At 43.3% G+C, this 20,066-nt stretch overlaps 2 protein-coding genes across 2 annotated transcripts in view; both read right to left on the bottom strand.

The window, feature by feature from the left end:
- Positions 1-16,453, bottom strand: part of lrpprc (leucine-rich pentatricopeptide repeat containing) — a 50,823-nt gene extending 34,370 nt beyond the window's left edge. The window contains exons 1-17 of the mRNA XM_068568112.1: positions 16,246-16,453; positions 15,243-15,442; positions 14,526-14,648; positions 13,631-13,752; positions 13,402-13,460; positions 12,600-12,686; positions 12,365-12,491; positions 12,088-12,232; positions 11,797-11,954; positions 11,581-11,686; positions 11,335-11,442; positions 5,083-5,201; positions 4,868-4,958; positions 4,026-4,095; positions 2,036-2,063; positions 1,312-1,372; positions 326-432 (exon numbers count right to left, since the gene is read on the bottom strand). Coding sequence (XP_068424213.1) covers positions 326-432; positions 1,312-1,372; positions 2,036-2,063; positions 4,026-4,095; positions 4,868-4,958; positions 5,083-5,201; positions 11,335-11,442; positions 11,581-11,686; positions 11,797-11,954; positions 12,088-12,232; positions 12,365-12,491; positions 12,600-12,686; positions 13,402-13,460; positions 13,631-13,752; positions 14,526-14,648; positions 15,243-15,442; positions 16,246-16,424 — 1,890 coding nt within the window. The 5' untranslated portion in view covers positions 16,425-16,453. The remainder of the gene's footprint in view (positions 1-325; positions 433-1,311; positions 1,373-2,035; positions 2,064-4,025; positions 4,096-4,867; positions 4,959-5,082; positions 5,202-11,334; positions 11,443-11,580; positions 11,687-11,796; positions 11,955-12,087; positions 12,233-12,364; positions 12,492-12,599; positions 12,687-13,401; positions 13,461-13,630; positions 13,753-14,525; positions 14,649-15,242; positions 15,443-16,245) is intronic.
- A 715-nt stretch (positions 16,454-17,168) lies between these two features.
- On the bottom strand, positions 17,169-20,066 carry znhit2 (zinc finger, HIT-type containing 2). Its single transcript, XM_068568265.1, has 2 exons — positions 20,020-20,066; positions 17,169-19,801 (listed from the first exon to the last, which is right to left on the bottom strand). Exon 2 carries the CDS (start codon positions 19,718-19,720, stop codon positions 17,981-17,983), a length of 1,740 nt encoding a protein of 579 aa, XP_068424366.1. The 5' UTR covers positions 19,721-19,801; positions 20,020-20,066; the 3' UTR covers positions 17,169-17,980.

Here is a 20,066-nt window from a genome sequence, read left to right as displayed (position 1 = left end):
GTGTTGAATAATCCAATTACACACTGCAAATCATCTCAGATCAAAGTTAAGGTCTGTTAAAGACGGACAATTATGAATGAACATGATATATATATATATATATATATATATATATATATATATATATATATATATATATATATATATATATATATATATATATATATATATATATATGCATATATATATATATATGCATATATATATGCATATATATATATATGCATATATATATGCATATATATATATAGTGTATGAATGTATGTTCGTTGTCAGTAACTTAACATCAGTGTGTGTGTGTGTGTGTGTGTGTGTGTATGTGTACCTGAGCATGTAGTTGATGGAAGTATTTCCGCAGTTGGTCTTCATGTGCTTGCACCTCACCCTTTGACATATTGTCGATCAAATTGTACAGGAAGAAAGATGCCGCTTCTAAAAGGGGACAGAAACACAAACAGACACAGACACACACACACACACACACAGTGAGCAGTTGTCTTGGGAATACATTTAATTTGCCACTGTGTCAGTCACTGCATCCATTTGTGCATTTATACAATTTCTCTGTAACCTCTGCAGAGTGTGTATTTGTGTTTCTTTTCTGCTGACAGAGGCCGCTTTTGGGCCGGAGTGTGAGTGAATATGCGATGGCTGGCAGTGACAGCTTTCCCCTACTTCAACTCTCTCGCACACATACACACGCGCGCTCTCACACACAGGGACACACACACACACACAGGGACACACACACACACACACACACACACACACACACACACACACACACACACACACACACACACACACACACACACACACACACACACACACACGTCGTCTAATGGGATGTGACATGGATAACAGTCTCCATCGCTCCCACCAGCACAAACACCAGTTCCAGTGCTGGGGACTGTCTGTGACACACACACTGACACGGAGCGACATTAACGCTCCCCACACACACAGGCAGTCAGAGTGGGTACGCTGCCTAGCAGTGACACACACACACTTTTAACTACTCAGTGCTATGTCAGCAGACAGCCTCTATTTCCTTTGACGGAGAGAGCAGATCTTTCACTCACATACACACCCCACAAACCTGGACACAAACTCACACAGGCTTCATGACGAGTAGTAGGCTGCTCAGCAGTATTTTGCTACTGAGACTGAACATAAACACACAGATACACAGATCTTGCATCTTTCCGTCATCTGAATTCTAGTTGAAAGCCGACTAAGACAGAGGCGAAAAGTTTGAATTCTGATACGTGATAGATGTCTCACACACTCACACACACAATGTTTTCTTACCAGAAGTCTTGGCGCCTTCTTTGGTGGAGAAGCGACCATCTTTGAACAAGAGCTCAGTAATCTGGGAAAATAAAAAAATACGATTTGACGACTTCACTTTACATTTACAGGTGAAAAAAATATAAAAAAGTAGAAGAGTATGAAGAAGAGTCTGCTACAACATGTCTTATGTATGTATGTATGTATGTATGTTAACTGTTCTATTGTTCTGATAACATTACTTTCAAATAAAAGCGCACAATACACTAGTTTTTACTTTGACACTGAATTTGGCGCATAATGCGATTAATTGCAGAAAAATCATGTGATTAATCAGTTAAATTTTTTCAACTTTGCCCAGCGTTAATACAAAGCCTTAAAACACTGCATATTTGCCGTCAGTGTGCTACACTGAGATTTGGATTAAAAGGCAGTAGGTGGTATTTATCACGTTGTACATTCATCCTAAATATAACTTGTATGTATAACTTTTGTTGCGAGGAAGAAGCCATCATAGTGTAGAAAGTTCAGGATTATTCTCACGCATTAAAAAAATAATTTTGTTTAAACGTTTATAATTGTTTTCATCAGATGTTCTTTCTTTCTCTCTCTTACATACTCTAAAAATACATGCAAATAAAAACATTTAACTCTTTTGTGGATCATTTTCAGCTATAACTCTTGTTTGAAACCTGCTGGTTGATGATAGTGATTCTCCAGTCATTCAATGTGGGCACAGTCTTACCTTCACCATGGTCTCCACATCAGACCACCTGCAGGGGGCAGTAGAGGACAAGACATGAGCACCCAGTCAACATGCACCATCAGCGGGTTAACAAGGCTCGCACATAAATGTGCAATTTGCTCAGAGGTTTTACTTTTAGGTCACGACATACAAAAGGACATCTTCATTTATGAAAATGCATCTCTTTTGCAGAAGGACATTCACCACAAAAACTTCCAACATGGACTTTTTCCTTTCTCCTCTTTTCTGCCATTTATCCCTGAGAAATGATCTCTCTAAAGTTGTCAAATCATCATATTGCAGAAGGTCTCTGGACGAAGCATTCTTTGTTATTGCTTGCTGAACTACTATTAAATGTAATTTATAGTTGCACTTACTTCAATGGGGATGGGACTATTAATTCTAAACAGTGAGAAAATAATTGGAGTTTGAACAAACTATTTTTTTGCATTTCAAGAAGAATTTCCCTGATTTGGAAAACAAACACACTTCACAAATAGTTGAAATTAATGACCTTACTTGACTTAATTATCTGACAGCAGAGTTGATTGAGAGAACCACAGTACTGTCACATAGTACTGTCACATAGTACTGTCACATAGTACTGTCACATAGTACTGTCACATAGTACTGTCACATAGTACTGTCACGTGGCCATAGCTACTGAATTGACAGTGTATTACAATACGGCAAAAAAAATGATTTTTTTAGTTCGACGCTCTCAATCCAACAGTACCAGAGAGGAGAGATGGCAGTACAAGCGTCTGGGTAGCCACAAAATACACACACACTAAATGATGACAACGTATGACATTTCTGGTGTTGTCAGCTACTTGGTGGAGAGATAGGGAGGAGGGGGGGGGGGGGGGGTGTGGGGCGGGAGATGAGAGGAAAAGAGAGAAGAAGGGGTCTTTAATGATTAAATTATCCCCTGACCTTGTATGTGACAGGGGCAGGTCCCGCATTGCAATGACACGGCGTGCACACACGGCGTGCACACACGGCGTGCACGCACGCGCGACAAGCCCAATTATGACCCTGTCAGGCAACCTAACAGAGGAGTGTGTAGGTGTGTGTTAATGCAATGAAAGCAAAGCGAATTGAAGAGGGGGCGCGACTTCAGACGCGGTAAAAAAAGATGGACAAACAATTTGTGAATACCCTGACTTTAATTTTAAAAAGGCGTGCGCGCACACGTCAATTTTAGCACAAAAATCTGGTAATCTACATTTTTTGGGGGTTGTGAAATAAGATGAAACTCAATCTGCAATCATGCATTTCCTTGTACTGCCTGTGTTTTCCTTGCAATAAAGAAAGAAAAAAGGAACCACACAATATTTACTTTATCCATTATATTAGGTAAATCATCAGCATCCACTGAAAATACAAAGTTAAGCTCAACTCAGGATTTGAGCTTTTCAGTGGAAGAAATAACTTTCATCCCTGCAGACAACTCAGCGTTTTTCTCTTTGACTCACCTCCAGCCTCGCTCAGGGGCTGTGCAGGAGTGTTTTTGTGTGGGTGTGTAGTGCTAAACTGTAAATATTCATAAACACCCCTTCAACAAAAGCCCACAGGTCAGACCCTGGTCCTACGGCTAACTCTGCCTGTGTACGTGTGTGTGTGTAGTAAGGGGTCCGGGTATCAGGGCCAGTGGTGGGCATCTGCTAATTTACATATCTCCCACGGTGCTTTGGGGCGAGAGCTGAGCGATGACTGCCTCCATATGTATGAGGCGGCCGTGTATGTGTGTGTGTGATGGAGTGTTTTTCCCTGCAGCTGCCCACACAAACACACACACACACACACAAGATGGTGTGATAGGCTGCACATGTCATCGTCACAGCATATGCCGCAGTGACCTCTATAGTGCTACAGGCCTCCCTGAAACTCCAGTCAGGAGTTATGAGGCATAATTTGGAGAAATATGGAATATCAAATGATGGAGAACACATTAAGACATAAACAGACGAAGGGCTAATTGACTCACTTTTTAAAGCCTTGGATGAGGTTGCTGCGGAAAATACTGAGGTCCATCGGGGGGAAGGAAGGATCAGACACTAGAAAACAGAAACAGATAAGTGATTAAAAGGTAAAGAAAGAGTCTTCATGGAGACTGATCAGGGCTGCTATTTTTCATTATTGGAGTAATCTACTAATTATATTTTGGACTAGGAGAGAAAAAAGAGACAGAGGGGGATCTAATTAATAAATAAAAAGTTTTCTTCTAGAAAATCTAAAAAATAAAATTGAATAAAAACTGTGGAAAATGGCCCAGTTTCCAGTTTCAAAGGGCAAATCTTTAAATTGTTTGATATATGTGGTTCCAAAAGTCAAAATTGTTCAATTTAGATGGATATTATTTAAGAAGCTAAAGGGCATTTGTTTTGCTTGATAAATGTATAGAAGTGATCTTTTTGAGCGTTTGCTGTATTATTGTTAATATTACATAGTGGTGAAAAATATCCGAAAACAGTCAGCGATGTATGTGAAAACGATGTGGACGTCTGAGACTAAAACGAGATGAAAGACAGAATACAGGAAGCACCATTCATAATTTAACAGCCTTCTCCATCCCGTCCTTCTGCCAGTCTGTCGTTCTTTACATATTCACACAGACTAATCTCTTAAAAGGCCTGATGAGCACAGACGAGTAAGTGGGCAAATGTGAGAGATGGAGTGTGTGTCTGTTTGTAAAACGCTGGTCCAATTAGCCCGCAGGCAAGGCAGCGATTTTTATGATGATGGGTGCTCAAGATGCAGTAGAGTTTCTTTGGACTGTATCAGAGTTTGTCTGCGTATGTGTGTGTCTGTGTGTGTGCTTAGGCTTACGTTTGGTGTAGAGTTCGGCTAGGTTGGTAACAGCCAGCAAGCGAACCTCTGAAGACAGGAAGCCCTGCGACTGCAGAGAGACGCCTGCATCCTGAACAGATGAAAAGCACCTTTATGTCAACAAAAACCTTTATAAAGCACATTGACCACATACGAACAAACGCACAGAGACGGAGGACGAGACAGAGAGAGGAAGAGAGAGAGAGAGAGATCACCTTGAGGGCCTGTCGAGCTGCTTCCATGCTGGGGAAGACCGGGACGATGTACTGGGAGAACGTCTCCACATCAACAGACACCCCGAGCTCCTGCATGCTCTTCACCACCTCAACTACACCTGCGACACACACACACACACACACACACGTAAAGTAATTATCAACTTTGTGTCCTTGAAAACACAGTTTGATTGTTTTGTGTTAACAGACAAAATAGAAGAGAAGAAAAAAATGAGTAGGAGATTGGACGCCAATTTTTTGGGTTTAGGATATTCCTGAAAATAGTGAAAAGAATCGAAGTTGGTGTCTTAAAACTAGTAGTCCTAAACCAAAGAATACTCCATTTAATATCATATAACAGAGAAAAGCGGCAAACCCTCACATTTTAGAAGCCGCCGTGGTTTGGCATTTGGATTAAATTACTTTGATGATAAATTGATTTATGGATTTGATTCATTTTTCTCAGACTTTTCAATCGGAATTATTTCAGCTTTATTCCACATCATCTTTGTGTCCATGATAATGCAAGATGAACAAGGATTTGATGTAAAATATTTGGATCAATAGTCAAAACATCAGAGTTGGAGATTATTTTCTTCCATGTGGATACAAAGAATTATAAGAAAAAAGAAAAGAACCATTTGGGCAGAGCAAACCTTTTCAATTTGACAGTTTGGTTTTTTTAAATCACATGCAGTACTTTTACAGACACACAAACACTTTCCTCCACTCACTCTTATGCACAGGCCCGGATTTGTGCAGGCACATTTTAAATATGGGTCGAAGAAATGAGCTGGCACATACTTTCTCTCACCCCTTCAGTTAAATTGCCAGACATTAAAACACACACAAACACGCACGGCTGCTTCCCTCTCCACCTTGGACTGGAGGATACGTGTACATAAACGTGCACTCGGCCCGAAGTGGACTCTCGCACCATCACCCTGCTCTCCGGCAGAGCCCTGAGGTCCTGCCCGAGGGAAGGAGGCCAAAACAGCCACATGCATATGGAACAGCCACACACGCGCTCTCCAAATGCCCGCAAGTGTCTGTGCGTTTGCGAGCGCGTGCCCATGTGGAGGAGCCACGGCAGCACTTTGCATATGTCTGGGAGCGTGCCCTTGAAGGACATGCATCTAAAATTAAGGCATCAGCGGGTCCCCGTGTGTGTTCGTTCTCAGGGAGTGTTGCTATGCGCTTTGAGGCTGCACCTATGTGCTATAAATGACCACGTGCAGTGTTCCCATGCGGAATTCAGCAAACTACCCGAAAGTGCTTCTTTGAGTTGACACACCTCAATGCCATGTGTATTTGCTCTCACTCAGGTTCTAACACACACACACACACACACACACACACCTCTGTTTTTCTGCATCCTCTTGGGACGCATGTGTTTACCTGGCAGTCTCTTTCTTTAGCTAAATAATAGATGAGGCCCGGGCTTTTATATGCCATTAAAACCTGGCTGGAGCTGCATTATCCCAGGTAAGGGTACCTGCACCAATCCATTCATCCATCCATCCATCCATCCATCCCATCATCCCGCCAGCCTTCCCCTCCATTGATATCACTCATTCATCTTCCCATCTCACTACTCTGCTTTCAAGAAAAAGTAAAACAGGCGATAGGCCTCTTTCTTCTCAATGGAGTATCCATCCGTTTTGTCGTCCATCCGGCCATTCTTACCCCCTAATCGCTTTCATCCAGGCTTTTTTTTATGAAAGGAGAGCAGGGTGGCTCCTGCTTTCCTCCTGAATAATCCATAATCAATTTCACGGTGAGCCAGAGAGACAGAAAACAAGTGAATGGAGAACTGGAAGTATAAAATGCATGAGCCGGCCTTTTCCTTCCTTTTGCTTTCTGGCTTCCGCACGTTGAGCTTTCACGAATGTCAGCACTTTTCTGTTGTCTAGCAAGCATGTTTGTGTGTGTGTTTTTTAGTCAAGTCAAATCTTTGACAAAGAGCTTTTAATCCTTTAAACAACAGGCTCAATTTTCGTATATGAAAAAGTTTCTGCGTGTCGTAGCTTAACAGAGGAACACGAAAAACTACATATTACTCTTGTGACTGAGGTGACTTTAATTCCTCAAAATGTGGGAAACCACCAAAATAAGATTTGAGAATAAATGAGGAAAACTGTGAAGAAAAGTCCACAAAATAGGATATATTGTAATTTATAATTTAATAATTATATTATTGTAATTCAATGTAATTTATAGTGTTCTTCCTTTAGTTCTTTTACTTTTCCCTCCGCATATGCGAGTAACACTTTTTTGCCCTTTCCCCTGTCTGTTAAATATAAATACAGATTTGGCACAGAGGCCATCCAGGTTGGTCAGCATAAAGCCTGACATACCACCAGGGCAAGAAGTATCAAAGTAGTGAGTTAAGCATGGCAGTGGTCACAAGATATCATCATCAGATTCATGTCTTCAGGTTAACTGTCACAGGCGAGAAGTGAGGATGGAGAAAAGAGGAAAAGAGGAGTGGAGCGAACCGGTCGCTGTCATCTCCTCCCGTCCTTGGACATGAGTACCTGTCACTTCTCCTTTTCTCTCTCCTCCGACACCATCTGTCTCGCCATGTCTTCGCGTCTATGACTCTCTAAAGGTAGACGGTGTTTGCTGCGAGGCATTGGCGCCTTGTTGTTTGGAAACAGAAAGAGTATGAAGACAAATTTCCATTTTTAAGGCGAAAAAAACCAAAACCTTCAGTTTCATCCCAACTCCCATAATAAAAAAAATTGAATAAGTAACTCTTGGCTCTCATCCATAAAATACAGCTCATGGACGGCTACGTTACAGATTGCTGTGGCAGGGCTTCTTTAACGATAGCCTCGCTCTACTTGAAAGAGCCGCATGAAAGAAAAAGTGAAAGGGTTGAAAAGGAGGCCACACAAATAGAGGCAGGTGTGGGTGGGAAGGGAGCAGCCGGGAAGGAGAGCAGACTAAACACAGCAGCCTTTGCGTCTCTCATCACCCAAAACACACAGGGCCAGAAACGGCCCCTTCCTCTTTCACTTTCCCCACCCTCTCTCTCTCTCCCTCCCTCTCTTTCCCGGTTCCCCGTGTCAGAAGTGATAAGAGCGCGTTGCGTCGCTAGGACTGACAAGCGGTGACTAGCTGGCGGCAGGTGGGAAGTATGGCCCAGCATATGCTTCTGCTAAACCCGCCAAATCCACACCTCATCAAAATGCGAAAGGGATTTTTTTTTTTCTCTCTTCCCCCCTTTCCTCCCTCGTTGCTCTCCACCGATTCTACGGATCTGGCCTCTCTGCCCGCTAGTGACACCTGTGGACAAAAAGTGACACGGCGCTTAATATTTTATGGGCCGTGCACAGTGGGGCGCGTAATCCAAAGTGAATTCCCTCAGAGCGCTTGCATTTACATGAAATCAAGTCACTCCTCATCAGTCACATCACCTGCACTGCCCCCTGAAAGCCCCTCCCTCACAAATGTGGACACACAAACACATACACACACCTCCTGCAGCCAATGAGTGTGAGAGAAAGAGAGAGAAAAAAGGAAAGAGGCAGGGGGAGGCTGCATTTTTCATGAGGGTTAAGGCTAACACCATTGGAAACAAGCCACTGTGTTAGAAAAAGAGGATTTGCCCACTTCTCTTCCATCCTTCCCGTCCTTCTTCCCTGTTTGTGATAACTAAATGGATGCAGTCGGATGTGTTCGAGTGGCTTTGAGACTGTGCGGTTGGGGAATTCAAGTAAAAGTATGTGTGTGGTTGTGCATGTTTAAACTCATGTCTAGTCCTCTTCTTCATACTGCCAAGCAAGGCGCTGAGGCATCTCACCGTTCAAACTGAGAATCCGTCTGGACCGCACACAGAAGTCAATCTGCACCGACGCCACACTGGTCTAACCAGCTTCTCCTCCCTGCCAGCTCAAATGCTGTCAATTAGCCGACAGGGGAAAAGTCCATAATTTATTAATCGTTTTAAAAAACCCCAAAGAGAGAGCCAGAGCTCAGCATAAATAAAGCACTTAAAAGCCAAGCCGCTGCTGAGCGCATTTGACAGGGTACATTCATAATGAGTTGCGAATTCTGACAAGTCTTCTAATGCCGGCTATCTGTCACTGAGACGATTTCCTTCACAAAAACAAGGGAAAGAAAATACCCATTTCCTTCAGCAGAGACACATATTGGAAACAGAAAATACTCCACTAAACTGTGCTCGCTGGCAGATGAAGGAGACAAACTTTAGGACATGTAAACCAGTTTTACACCAACATTTTGGAAGGGTGTCCAACACGGGCTGAGGGCTCTGAAGAAAAGTACTGCCTCATGTCCAGCCACCCACTTAATGAAACAAACATGTACACGGTCTGTGAGCTCCATTGACCCTGATAAGAGTGGAAAACAAAATGATCTTTCGACATTATAGTCCAATATTTTTCTCTTCAAAATTCATTATTTCTTCTAGAAATACGTTTTGATTTTCCCCGAAACTAAATAAATGCCCTTGTTATGTCCCTTCAGCTCGTTTAATTTATTGCCCATGGAACTGATATTTCAATTTAAAAACAAGTACAGACTTTATACTACCTACAAATCTTGTTTTTGTTAAAAAAGAAAAAAGAAAGAAAATGGGCAAAGGAAACGAGGGACGGAGGACAATTTGGGTGAAGTATTGAGCTAAAAAACAAGTTTGGCTTGATAAAGGATTTGAGGACAGCCGCTGGAGCAAAATGACCTCTGACCTCTCAGCCCCAGGCCTGTATGTGCATCCATGGATGTGTGTGTGTGTGTGTGCATGTGCTTCGGGCTACTCGGCCCCCGCAGGGTCTCCTACAAGGAACCTTAGGTGCCCCCCCAGCTTGGGGCAAAGGTCGACAGATCATCCACTACTTCTTTCAGCAGCTTCCGCACGGTTGATACCGTGTCGGCTATAACTTTAACTAAGAAATGCCTCTCTTGCGATTCTTGATCAGGATGAACAGAGTTTGGTTGTACTTTGCTTGCAGCTTACTTTTATACTCAGAGTCAGAGATGTGCTGGAAATACGAAAATATGACAACCGGAAAGTTCCTATTTTCGAGGATGAAGGACACTTAGTGTCAAATTAATTTTGTTGCAGACGCACTGGCATTTGAGTAAATAATATAAGGATATTATCTGAACTGTAAGTTACAATTTAGCCCTCACTCGCTTTGATGAGTCAAAGAAATGTACTGTAGCCGTCCACCCAGGAGGCTACAAGAGGGCAGAATTTGTGAATCAGGAAGTGGAATAAAAACTATGACATTCATGTCAGAGCACACTCTTTGAAAGTCAGGGTGTCTTTTTAGCTTGTCTGTCCAAAGTGGCTGACATGGGGAGCTCTAAACTTTGCGAGCTATTCCTAGAGCTCTCCAGAGAGACCTGTATCTGTGTGTGTGTGTTTGTGAGTATGTGTGTATGTATGCGTTGTTTCATCTCTTTCTGCGCCAACCTCTCTCACGCAGGGATCAGACCTCTTTGCCCTTCACTGCCCCGGCACAGTGAAATCTGTCCCAGTTGGACCACTCTGTCGGGCATTAATATTTAAGGGAAACACTCCTTTAAGAGCTCTTTCTGGTACAGAGGACTGAGGAAGTCATAATCCCCTGTACGCCACAAAAATAACAGACATGCTCATAAACTGTGAATATCATACTCCCCCAAAAACAAAACTCTCCATTTCAGATAGGGTGCACAAACAGCTGGTGGGCACTTGTTTCCCTACTTGGGGCTCAATGGCACCCATTAAGTTCTCACATACACATGGGATTGTTCACATGGAGCTGGAGTAGTTTCAGGATCAAACTACAAGCTTCTCACAACAGCTCACCATACCTTCTTTCAAAATCCACTACTGAAGCTACTGACTTCTGAATTGATAGCTTAAGTACAGCCTGGAATATGCACATATGATGTGATCTAATTGATTTAAAATCTCAATACAAACAAAACATGTATAGTTTTGTTTCACTTAAACCGAGCAAAGCTTCAGTTATATTTAAGAAGTGAATCAAAAAGAGAAGCAAACAGTTCACAAGTACTCAAAAAGCATCCAAAACAAAATGTTCATATGGAAATTCTCCTTGTAGTCAAGCTGCAGAGTTGTAGCTGCTGTGTCGTAAATCAGCACATTAAGCCTTGATATAACGGAAAAATATATATTTGTGTGTGTGTGTGCGTGTGTGTGTGTGTGTGTGTGTGTGTGTGTGTGTGTGTGTGTGTGTGTGTGTGTGTGTGTGTGTGTGTGTGTGTGTGTACCAGCTGTGTTGTTGTCTTTCATATGCTGAGTGAGAAGGGGCCAAAAGTAGTGCGGCCTTATGGGTAAGTCTCCCTCCTGCATCATCTTCATCAGCCCGAAAGACATCCCTGCAAAAAAATATGATATGAATATATTACATTCACAGTTCAGTGTGTGTACAGCAATAGTGAATAAAAGGCCCATATGCATGCAAGCTATGTAAAGATCTATCTCTTAATGCAAGTTAATAAAAGGGTGTGCTGTACCAGTCATTTTGGCCTCCAGAGCGCAGGACAGAGTGAAGCTGAGTGCCGCGGCGTGCTGATTTGACTCCTGCAGCTCTTTGCAAAAGCTGCCGATCTTTTCCAGTGGCTGCGTTGCACAAACAAAGACATCAGAAATGACATTTAAAGATCAAAATGATCATTCAACATACAGTGCAATAGGACTAAGTTAGGGGAGCAATGGGTGACATGTTTTACCGTGTCCATGTTGACACAGTGTCTGAGGAAAAAGTTGCCCAGGTTAGCGGTGTCTGTGTTGAGGGAGTCCGACTGCAGTGTTGGGAAAGTCTTAAGGATGTGAAAAGCTGTGTCCTCTTGCTTGTTGGTGATGAGGCTGAGGCACAAGTTCATGGCATCTACAGGAAGAAAGACAAATAATGATTCAGCTTCATAAAACTGTCGAGATCACTGCAAGTACGGCAGATTAATTTAGTTTAGCTGCTGAACAGTACAGTGACGTGGACAACCATCAGGTGTGTGCGTTTGTACCTGGAACGTAGCCCCTCTCATGCCTCAAGCTCTCAATCATGTCTGGGATGTGCTGCTTGTGCCCGGCTTTGGCCAGAGTGAAGATGACCTGCATGATATCCCTGTCCATCAGACTGGAGTCTGCACTCTGTGCTGACTCCATAGTCTGACACAGAGAGAGACAAGGGAGGAAGAGAACAAAGACAATGTGAGTTTGGGAGGCAGAAGGAATGGAGGGAGGCGAGTAGAGAAGGAAGGGAGATGGGATGAAGATAAGGAAAAGCATGCAGACACACACCATTTTCAAATTGTCCAGGTCTCCCTTCTCAGCGTAGGCGTTAAGCAGTGATACATAAGTGTCGGGACCCGGTTCAATTCCTGCTCCCCGCATCACAGCCAGGATGTTCTTGGCGCTCTCGATGTCCCTGCACCGTGACAGATGACAGCTGGTTTAGAATCAAATTATCTCAACACCAACACTTATTGTGGGCCATTAAACACAGGACGCTGGAAGCAAAAGCAGTGACGCTCACCCTGCACGAGCATGGCCGGTCACCAGGGAGTTGAAAACAGCCTCAGTGATGGGTAAACCATTGGTCTTCATGAAACCCAATATGGTACTGAGAAGGGAAAAACAAATAGGTAAATCAGCTGACAGGTATCAGTGAAAGAGGATCTCTCACTGATCAGCGGCGGCTTCGCGCACGTGCAATTCATTTTCAATCTGGACGCGGACACTGCAGCGCGAGGCGCCTGCGAGCACTTTGTGACGGTGGAGCGGCTCGTGGCAGCACGCGCTGCTCGTTGAGCACAGATAAAGATAAACCCTTTCACGTCAGTCTGTTGGCAACACTGCCTGTCTGCGAGGCTGCGTAAGCGCACATGCACATATGTGAATCGCCTTCAAAGTAAAAGCAGTGCCTTTGTATTGCATTTATGGTGTGCATCTTATTTAGGACTGGAAGAGTCTGCAGGGTCGTAAGATGCCCAGGTCTGAACTACGCCGTCTGGGAGAGATTTAAGGTGCAGCGCCTGAGTACGGCAGTGATGAACCCCTCCCAATACTCGAAAAAAAAAAAAAAAAAAACTGCCAGGCATTAAAAGATTGCTGCGTTAACGCATTTTTACGGCCTTAGCGTACCGAGTGCAAATATTTTTGCTTTACAAAGTCTTATATTGGAGATTGGAGTTTTAATATTTATTAATAAATGTAAGGATATTGTACTTTTCACGCAATAGGTTTGACTGAAAATCAGCTTTTGAGAATGCTGTTTAGCAAATATATCTCTAGTGGCAGATTGGTTGGTTCATGAACAGAACACAAAGTTTGCTCACCTGGCTCCCTCGATATCTCCATTTTGGCAATAGGCTGCTATGAGTCTCTGGTAGGTAACCTGTGCACAAAGAAAAGGGAATCAGTGCCTAGCTTTAGAGGAAAAAGTAAAAGGATGTGAATAATTAATCTGCATAATCAACCACAGCCTTCCAAGGGATGTCTGTTTCTCTTGAATTGGGCCCAAGCAAGCAGAAATCAGGTGTTTCCTGTCAGTACTGCAGTGCTTACTCTGTTGGGCTGGACACTAGCTGCTTCCATCTTGGTCAGGAAGTCAGTGGGGGAGAACTTGAACTCGTTCTGCAGGTAAACCTTCAGCAGGGCGTTGTAGTGACTAACATCATACAGTGCACCTGGGGAGCACAATGTGCAAATATATAGCATCAAATGACAAATATGTTTTAACATCTACAACATACAGTGACAAAAACTTGATTTAACCCTTTGAATCCCAAAACCCGCGAGCATGATTGAAAAGCTGGCTTTCTTAGAACAGTCAGCAAAACTACACTGTGGTGTGTTATTGCAAGAAGCATAAATTAAAGTGCGATAGGATTTTAACACAATATGTGTGAGGAACGCCTCCTTCAGCAGCTAAATTAAAGTTTAAATTGTTATAAAATCATTGTATTCTACATTTGTTATCAACACTTTTGCCCCAAATAAACTGTTTGCATCAACCAGATTAGAGAGCTGCAATTGACAAAGCTGAGACCAACAGTCACAAGACAAAGATTTCTGAAACGAAATGTTGTGTAATGGGAAGGTGGAGGTGGGAGGTGGAAGGCGCAGGGTGGGTGGGTACTAAACAAATGGCATATTACCCGGTTTACCTGGTGTCAAATAATCAATCACAGGACAAAGACATTTAGAGGTTTTGATTCCCGTACTGACCAATATGTTCTTTTGTAACCCCCATACAAGTTCTGTTTCTTCAATATTTGTATAAGATCAAACTTGTCATCACAGTTGACTGAATGGCAGGCAGCTGATCACAGTGCACAGAGTGCATTGTCTTCCATTTTTGTAATCAGTCATGGATAAATCAATTTAAGTTCAGCAGCAAACAGCAAGATAGTACTCCCAATAAGATGATTATGCTGTTGCCATTGGTGCAGCCTCTTACCCAACTCCTGCAGCTTCTCCCACACACGGTGTGCCAGCTCACTGCGCTCGTCCTGGGGAACCTCTGGCAGCAGCGAGCCGCAGCTCCGCAGCAGTAACAAGGCCTGGTTACTGCTGGGATAACCTGAAGACAGACGCCAAAGAACCAAGAGGTGAGGATGGAGGTGGAAAAGAAAAGACAATAAAAGCAAATTGTCAAAAGGTCCCTCAGTTCGATATGCGTTATGTTATAGTTTCATGTTGCTCATGTTCATTAGAGGAGTCTGCCTGGACTGGTTGACCTCAATAGTCATGGTGGAAGACTACAATAATATCAAAGAGGCCTTTTATTTTCCATTTATTGTCCACAACAGCATATCAGAAAATGCACACAAGTACAAAACCAAGGGAAGGTCAGAGAATTAAAAAGGCAAAGCGATAAGCAATATTCCTGACTCGCTCAAGCATGGTTGAAATCTTCATGCATAGCTAACCACACTTAATGATCAAATGAGCACAGTTGCAACAAGGCTGAGCTCATCCTTTGCAGCTGATGGATAATACAACTCGATTGAGAAGCTGCAGCTAACTTTTCCTCAGTAAAAAAAACTTGAGCCCACAGCCAACTCTGATTTGCAAAGGGAAAGTATGACTAGGCATCAGCAGTTTCATTACTTAGTTACTAACAATGCACTGCCTCCATCTTGCATCCCCCCTGAACATTGCTCAAGCTGCCCACCTTCCCTGCAGATATCATGGAAGATGCGGAGCAGGAGGGTCTTGGTGATGCGACCGGTTCTCCTCACAGAGCTGTCCAGCTTAGCCAGAGCCCAGTCGAACTGCTGCGCCTGTTTGGACCGAATGCTGCTGGGCTCATCCTTCTGCTCTGTGGCCAGAGCATAGTTACGCACACACCCCACCGCGCATGGCCACACACGACTGTAGAGGATTACAGATTGTGACGGTAGAAGGGGACAGAAATGGATGAGAGGGGAGGGAGATACAAAAAAAAGCAGACAGACAGTCACAGATGAATAAAGTGGAAGAAGCAGAGCGATAAACACAGTTCTTCTGTGGGTGAATGTGAGATTAAAAACATTTATCATCGCTGTCTTAACAGCACAGGATGTGTTGAGTGCACAACAATACACATGTCAAATAAGCAGCAACACAAATACATCTCTGTTGGCTTAAAGACGGTTTGTAGTTTTGTTAAGAGCAATGACCTTGAGAGAAAGACCCCCAGAAAAGTGACCCATGTCTGTTACCTCGAAACCTTTACATCATCTGAGTTTATCAAGTACTTCATAATAAAATACCAAATTTGACAATAACTTGTCTGATAGCATGACAAACGTGCACTGTTGGTCTCCAAACATAGGAATTTCCTTTAAAAAATTATAATTTATCAAATAAAAAAATAGAGCAACAAACAAACTGAATGCCAGGAGTTGCATCAGGATTACGAACCACGTTACTGTCATTGACCTTATTATGAGACTGTGAGGTTACACAACGCCTGTTCATCACCTTGTGCAAGTCAGGAGCCATGCTTACTACGCAGTTAACCATGCCGCTAACTTATTCTAACATGTTGGCACGGCGCATTTAATACAGCAGCTCATAACGGCCTAGTGTGCGTGCGTCTCTCTAGCGGTCATTGAGCCTCAATGACATCCTCCACTTCTCGCTCACGCGTGGATCACAGCTAACGACACTCGGCTAGCAGACGTGCGTGGTACCTGGACGTGTTCCCCGACGCGGGGCCGGCCTGTCGTGCACAAACTCCGGGCTTCCCGCCGCCGAAAGCGCCGCTGTACAGCCGACCGAGCGGCGGACCGTTTCTCTTGGTCCCTGTGATCTGGAGCAAGCCCGAAGGCGAAAGCTTGAGTAGCCGGGCTGATCTCAAGAGCGCAGCCATGTTTTCTCTGTCGCACTGTGGAAGGGCATCCGCACCACGTGACCGGTCACAGACGGCACCGCGAGAGCACGTGAGCGTGCGTACGTACGTCGCAATACCAGCTTATACACGTCACAAGCATTGGACGTCTTGCTTGGGTCAAAGTACAAACGTATCGGTATCAAAATGTACATAAAAGTACCAAAAGTAAAAGTCCTCACAGAATTGTATAACTATCACACAAGTACCATGCAATACATTGTAATTACACAAGAAATACACATTATTGGCTACTGATAATACAAATATTAAAAATTATTATTTTTTGTTTTGTTTCATTCTGCTTCTTTTTTGTTGTTTATTCTGTTTTTCACCCCTTGTTCTTTATGTGTATAACTCAAATGAGCATCATCTAAAAATGTGCACATGCAATGTCAATTGTCAGTAAAACATCTGTAAACGTCCAATAAAAAAATGGATGCCCAACAGCTTCATAATATTCCCAGTTCCCCAGTGTGCGGTATTGGAAATGAGAGTAAGCGTTAAAGGTTATATTAGGTCTGTATTTGATACGTTATAATTATTGACACATTTATGCGTAAGTGACTCTATTATGTTGCAGATGCAGGTGATTCTACGACCGTGCACAATTATGTTGGTCACTAAAGTATATTAACTAACGCCAAAAATGCAGTAGAGTAGAAGTGACCTATATGATGGAAGATTTTCTCTGTTGATCTGCTAAGGAGGAATTGAGTCCCTGAATCAAAGTTGTCTAATGTTCTTTATTTTCTTGCAAGAAAGAAAAGTATGCAACAGCCACTCAGCGCAGTCTGTGACACAAGATTCAATGAAACACCACCCTACTTTATACATGAGGGTTACGCCTCCAAGCTACGGTGATACAAAGAAAAACACTGAGTCGTGGCATGTGCTTGACTTCTTATCCGTTGCCCCTTAAGATTAAAGAAGTCACATTTTCCTTTGCCATGAGAAATCAACCTCCTATCCGTTCACGACCCCTCATCATATACACAAGTGAGGAAAGTTCAACAGGCCTTTGATCTCCTTCCCTACACCATCTGGTTCAACAATCTCTAAGAAACATTTCAGTTCAGACCATCTTCATATTACATTAAAATACTATATTTTACCATTACACATCATTTGAAAAATATTAAAATTGCATTTACATCATGTACTTGAAAATTTAATAGAACAGCTAATTTTACTCATAGACCTGAAGTTTGTCAAAATACATTGTTATCATTGCATTTTCTGTAAATTATGCAGGGACCCACACAACTAAATAAAAGTTAGTTGTTTGCTTGTTAAACAAAACATTTTATACATACAAAATGCAAGAAATTATGAAATTCAAAAACATACCTCATTATATTTTATTGTATCAAATGTTTATTTTAATCACAAACTTTATTTACATACGATAGTATACAAAGGTCGAACCAGTAATGATCTTTTAGTAGCTGAATTTCGCAGTGAAAAAATTTAAGTTATTCATAACGTTTTTATTACATCAGCAACTTTTACAAATTTTAGTATGTTCAAGAAACATGTCAATCTTTCAGTTCTTCAATTAACTGACTCTTCCTTTTGCGCTTCCCTTTCTTCAAGTTCTCCTCAACAACAGTCTTTTCTCTCTCCATGCTGCTCCTCACACTTTCTCTTTTACTGTGTTCGTTCCACAACTCAATAGCTAGCATACGAACCCTGTGCGCATTGTCCAACACCCAAGCTTGAAAGAATTCACACTTCTTGCTTGCCAGGAAGTACTTCTGTCTCTTTGCTCCTTCTTCTCCTTCTTTAGAAAGAGCTGCTCTGGCGTGGGAGAGCACTGAGCGAAGCTGACTCAAGGCCGCCAGGCAGTATCCCGCAGCGTCCTTTCTGTCTCGGCCGGTCGCGATGTGAGCCACGGCTTCCACCGCCCTGGTAGCGGCAAGAGGATCCTCCTTGTCCAGGTAACCTCCACTCAAAATGAGAGTTTCTCCACAGTCTAAAGCCTCTTGGACCGAGTTGAACACCCTGCTTGAGTTCAGTGCCTCAGACAAAGCAAGAATCATGTCACATACCTCAAACATCAGGGAATCAGTGTCATTGTTAAACAGGCGCAGGGTGAAGGTGTAGCCAAAAAGTGCATTGACCAAACCATAGCATACAAGCGGAGAAGGATTTACACATAAGGAAGACATTTTGGGGATTTTGGCAGAAATTTGAGGGACACCAGCAACTGCTGAACTTCCTCTTTCCTTGTTTGTGTCCCTTCTGTTTCCCCCTTTAATCTTTCTCAACTTTGTAGCAGATTTCCCCTGATTCTGAACCGCTTCTTGTGACGTCTTGACCGTATTATCAGCATCCTGGTCAGCCATAGAAGTCGAGTTTTCACTCTCCAGTTTGCTCACTTCCTCCTCCAGCACCTCGACCAGTGCTCTCCCTCCGTCCTCATGCTCCTCCCACCAGGGCTTCCACAGGGGAATCAGGCCGCCAAGCGCTCCGCCCTTCATCAGACTCATAAACACTTCTTTCTCTTTACTATTAAGAACTTCCCACAGCTCCTCTTCGGAAAGCCTGTCAATGTCCAGCCCTGAGAGTCGATCAGCCAAGTCCAGCTCCCCTTCCGCACCTTCAGCGTCCTCATTCGTGTCTCCATGCAGCAGCTCCCCTCCTCCAATCTCTTCGAGTTCTCTCAAAATGGCCTCAATCTCTGTTGTACTCTCTTCCCCTGACTGCTGAAGCTCCGCTAACCTGGACAGGAGCTCCACAACGTGCACGTTCTCTGTCGCGTCCCCTTCACCCGTGTCATCTGAAACAACACCAGCTTCCTTTAACACACTTTCCATCCCCCCATCTGTATGTTCTGCCTTTTGCCTGAGTCCCACAAGGATCTCCTGCATTTTACTTCTCCCTTCACTTTCTGTTTTCCCCATATCCTTCAGTTCCTGCAGAACAGACTCCTTGTAAAACTCCTCCGAGCACACGGAGTGACCCGGGCTCCGGTAGCAAGCCAAGCCACAGTACTGCAGGTTACACCGAGGACAGGTGTAACAAGAGGGCTTACATTTACACAGCATGCAGGCTGCACTACTTCTGGCGTTACTGCCAGCCACTGCTGCCTCCTCTCGGGTCTTAGCTGGCGTGAGAAACTCCTCCTGGCCAGAAGCAGCGGCTCTGGACGGGAGCAGAACCCCGTCTCTGGACACTGTGTCGGGCTCCGTGTCAGTCCACTCCTCCTTTGGGCCGATGTCTGTGAGGAGACTCCTGACGGACGCAGGAAGTCTCCGTCTAATTAATGGATTCATTGGGAAGTTGAACGGGTCGAAGCCAAAAATTTTAGCAAGAGGAGGAGAGCGCTGTGTGGTCTCAAGTCCAACAGAAGTGATCTAAATATGGAATAAATTAAAATCAAAGTAGTTAGTCAGCAGGGACGTGTGTAATCTTGAGTTAAGTCAATGTTCCTTAGTTGATTTTAACGTTACATCCATAAAAAGCTTTAACGTCACTTTCAAAAGTCGGCACCAATGCTTTGCTGACAATAATCGATACAAACACGACACGCTTTTCCTCGGTGTTAATATCTTATAAAACAAAATCTACTTACTTCCCAGCATTTGCACCAACACGTACGTCTCACGTTTGTTGTCCAAA

The sequence above is a fragment of the Clinocottus analis genome, unplaced genomic scaffold (genome assembly GCF_023055335.1).
Source record: "Clinocottus analis isolate CAN_PGR_092001 unplaced genomic scaffold, fCliAna1.0.p SCAF_8, whole genome shotgun sequence".
Classification (NCBI taxonomy): domain Eukaryota; kingdom Metazoa; phylum Chordata; class Actinopteri; order Perciformes; family Cottidae; genus Clinocottus; species Clinocottus analis.
Note: the sequence above shows the minus strand (reverse complement) of the source record. Positions and strands in the feature narration are given on the sequence as shown.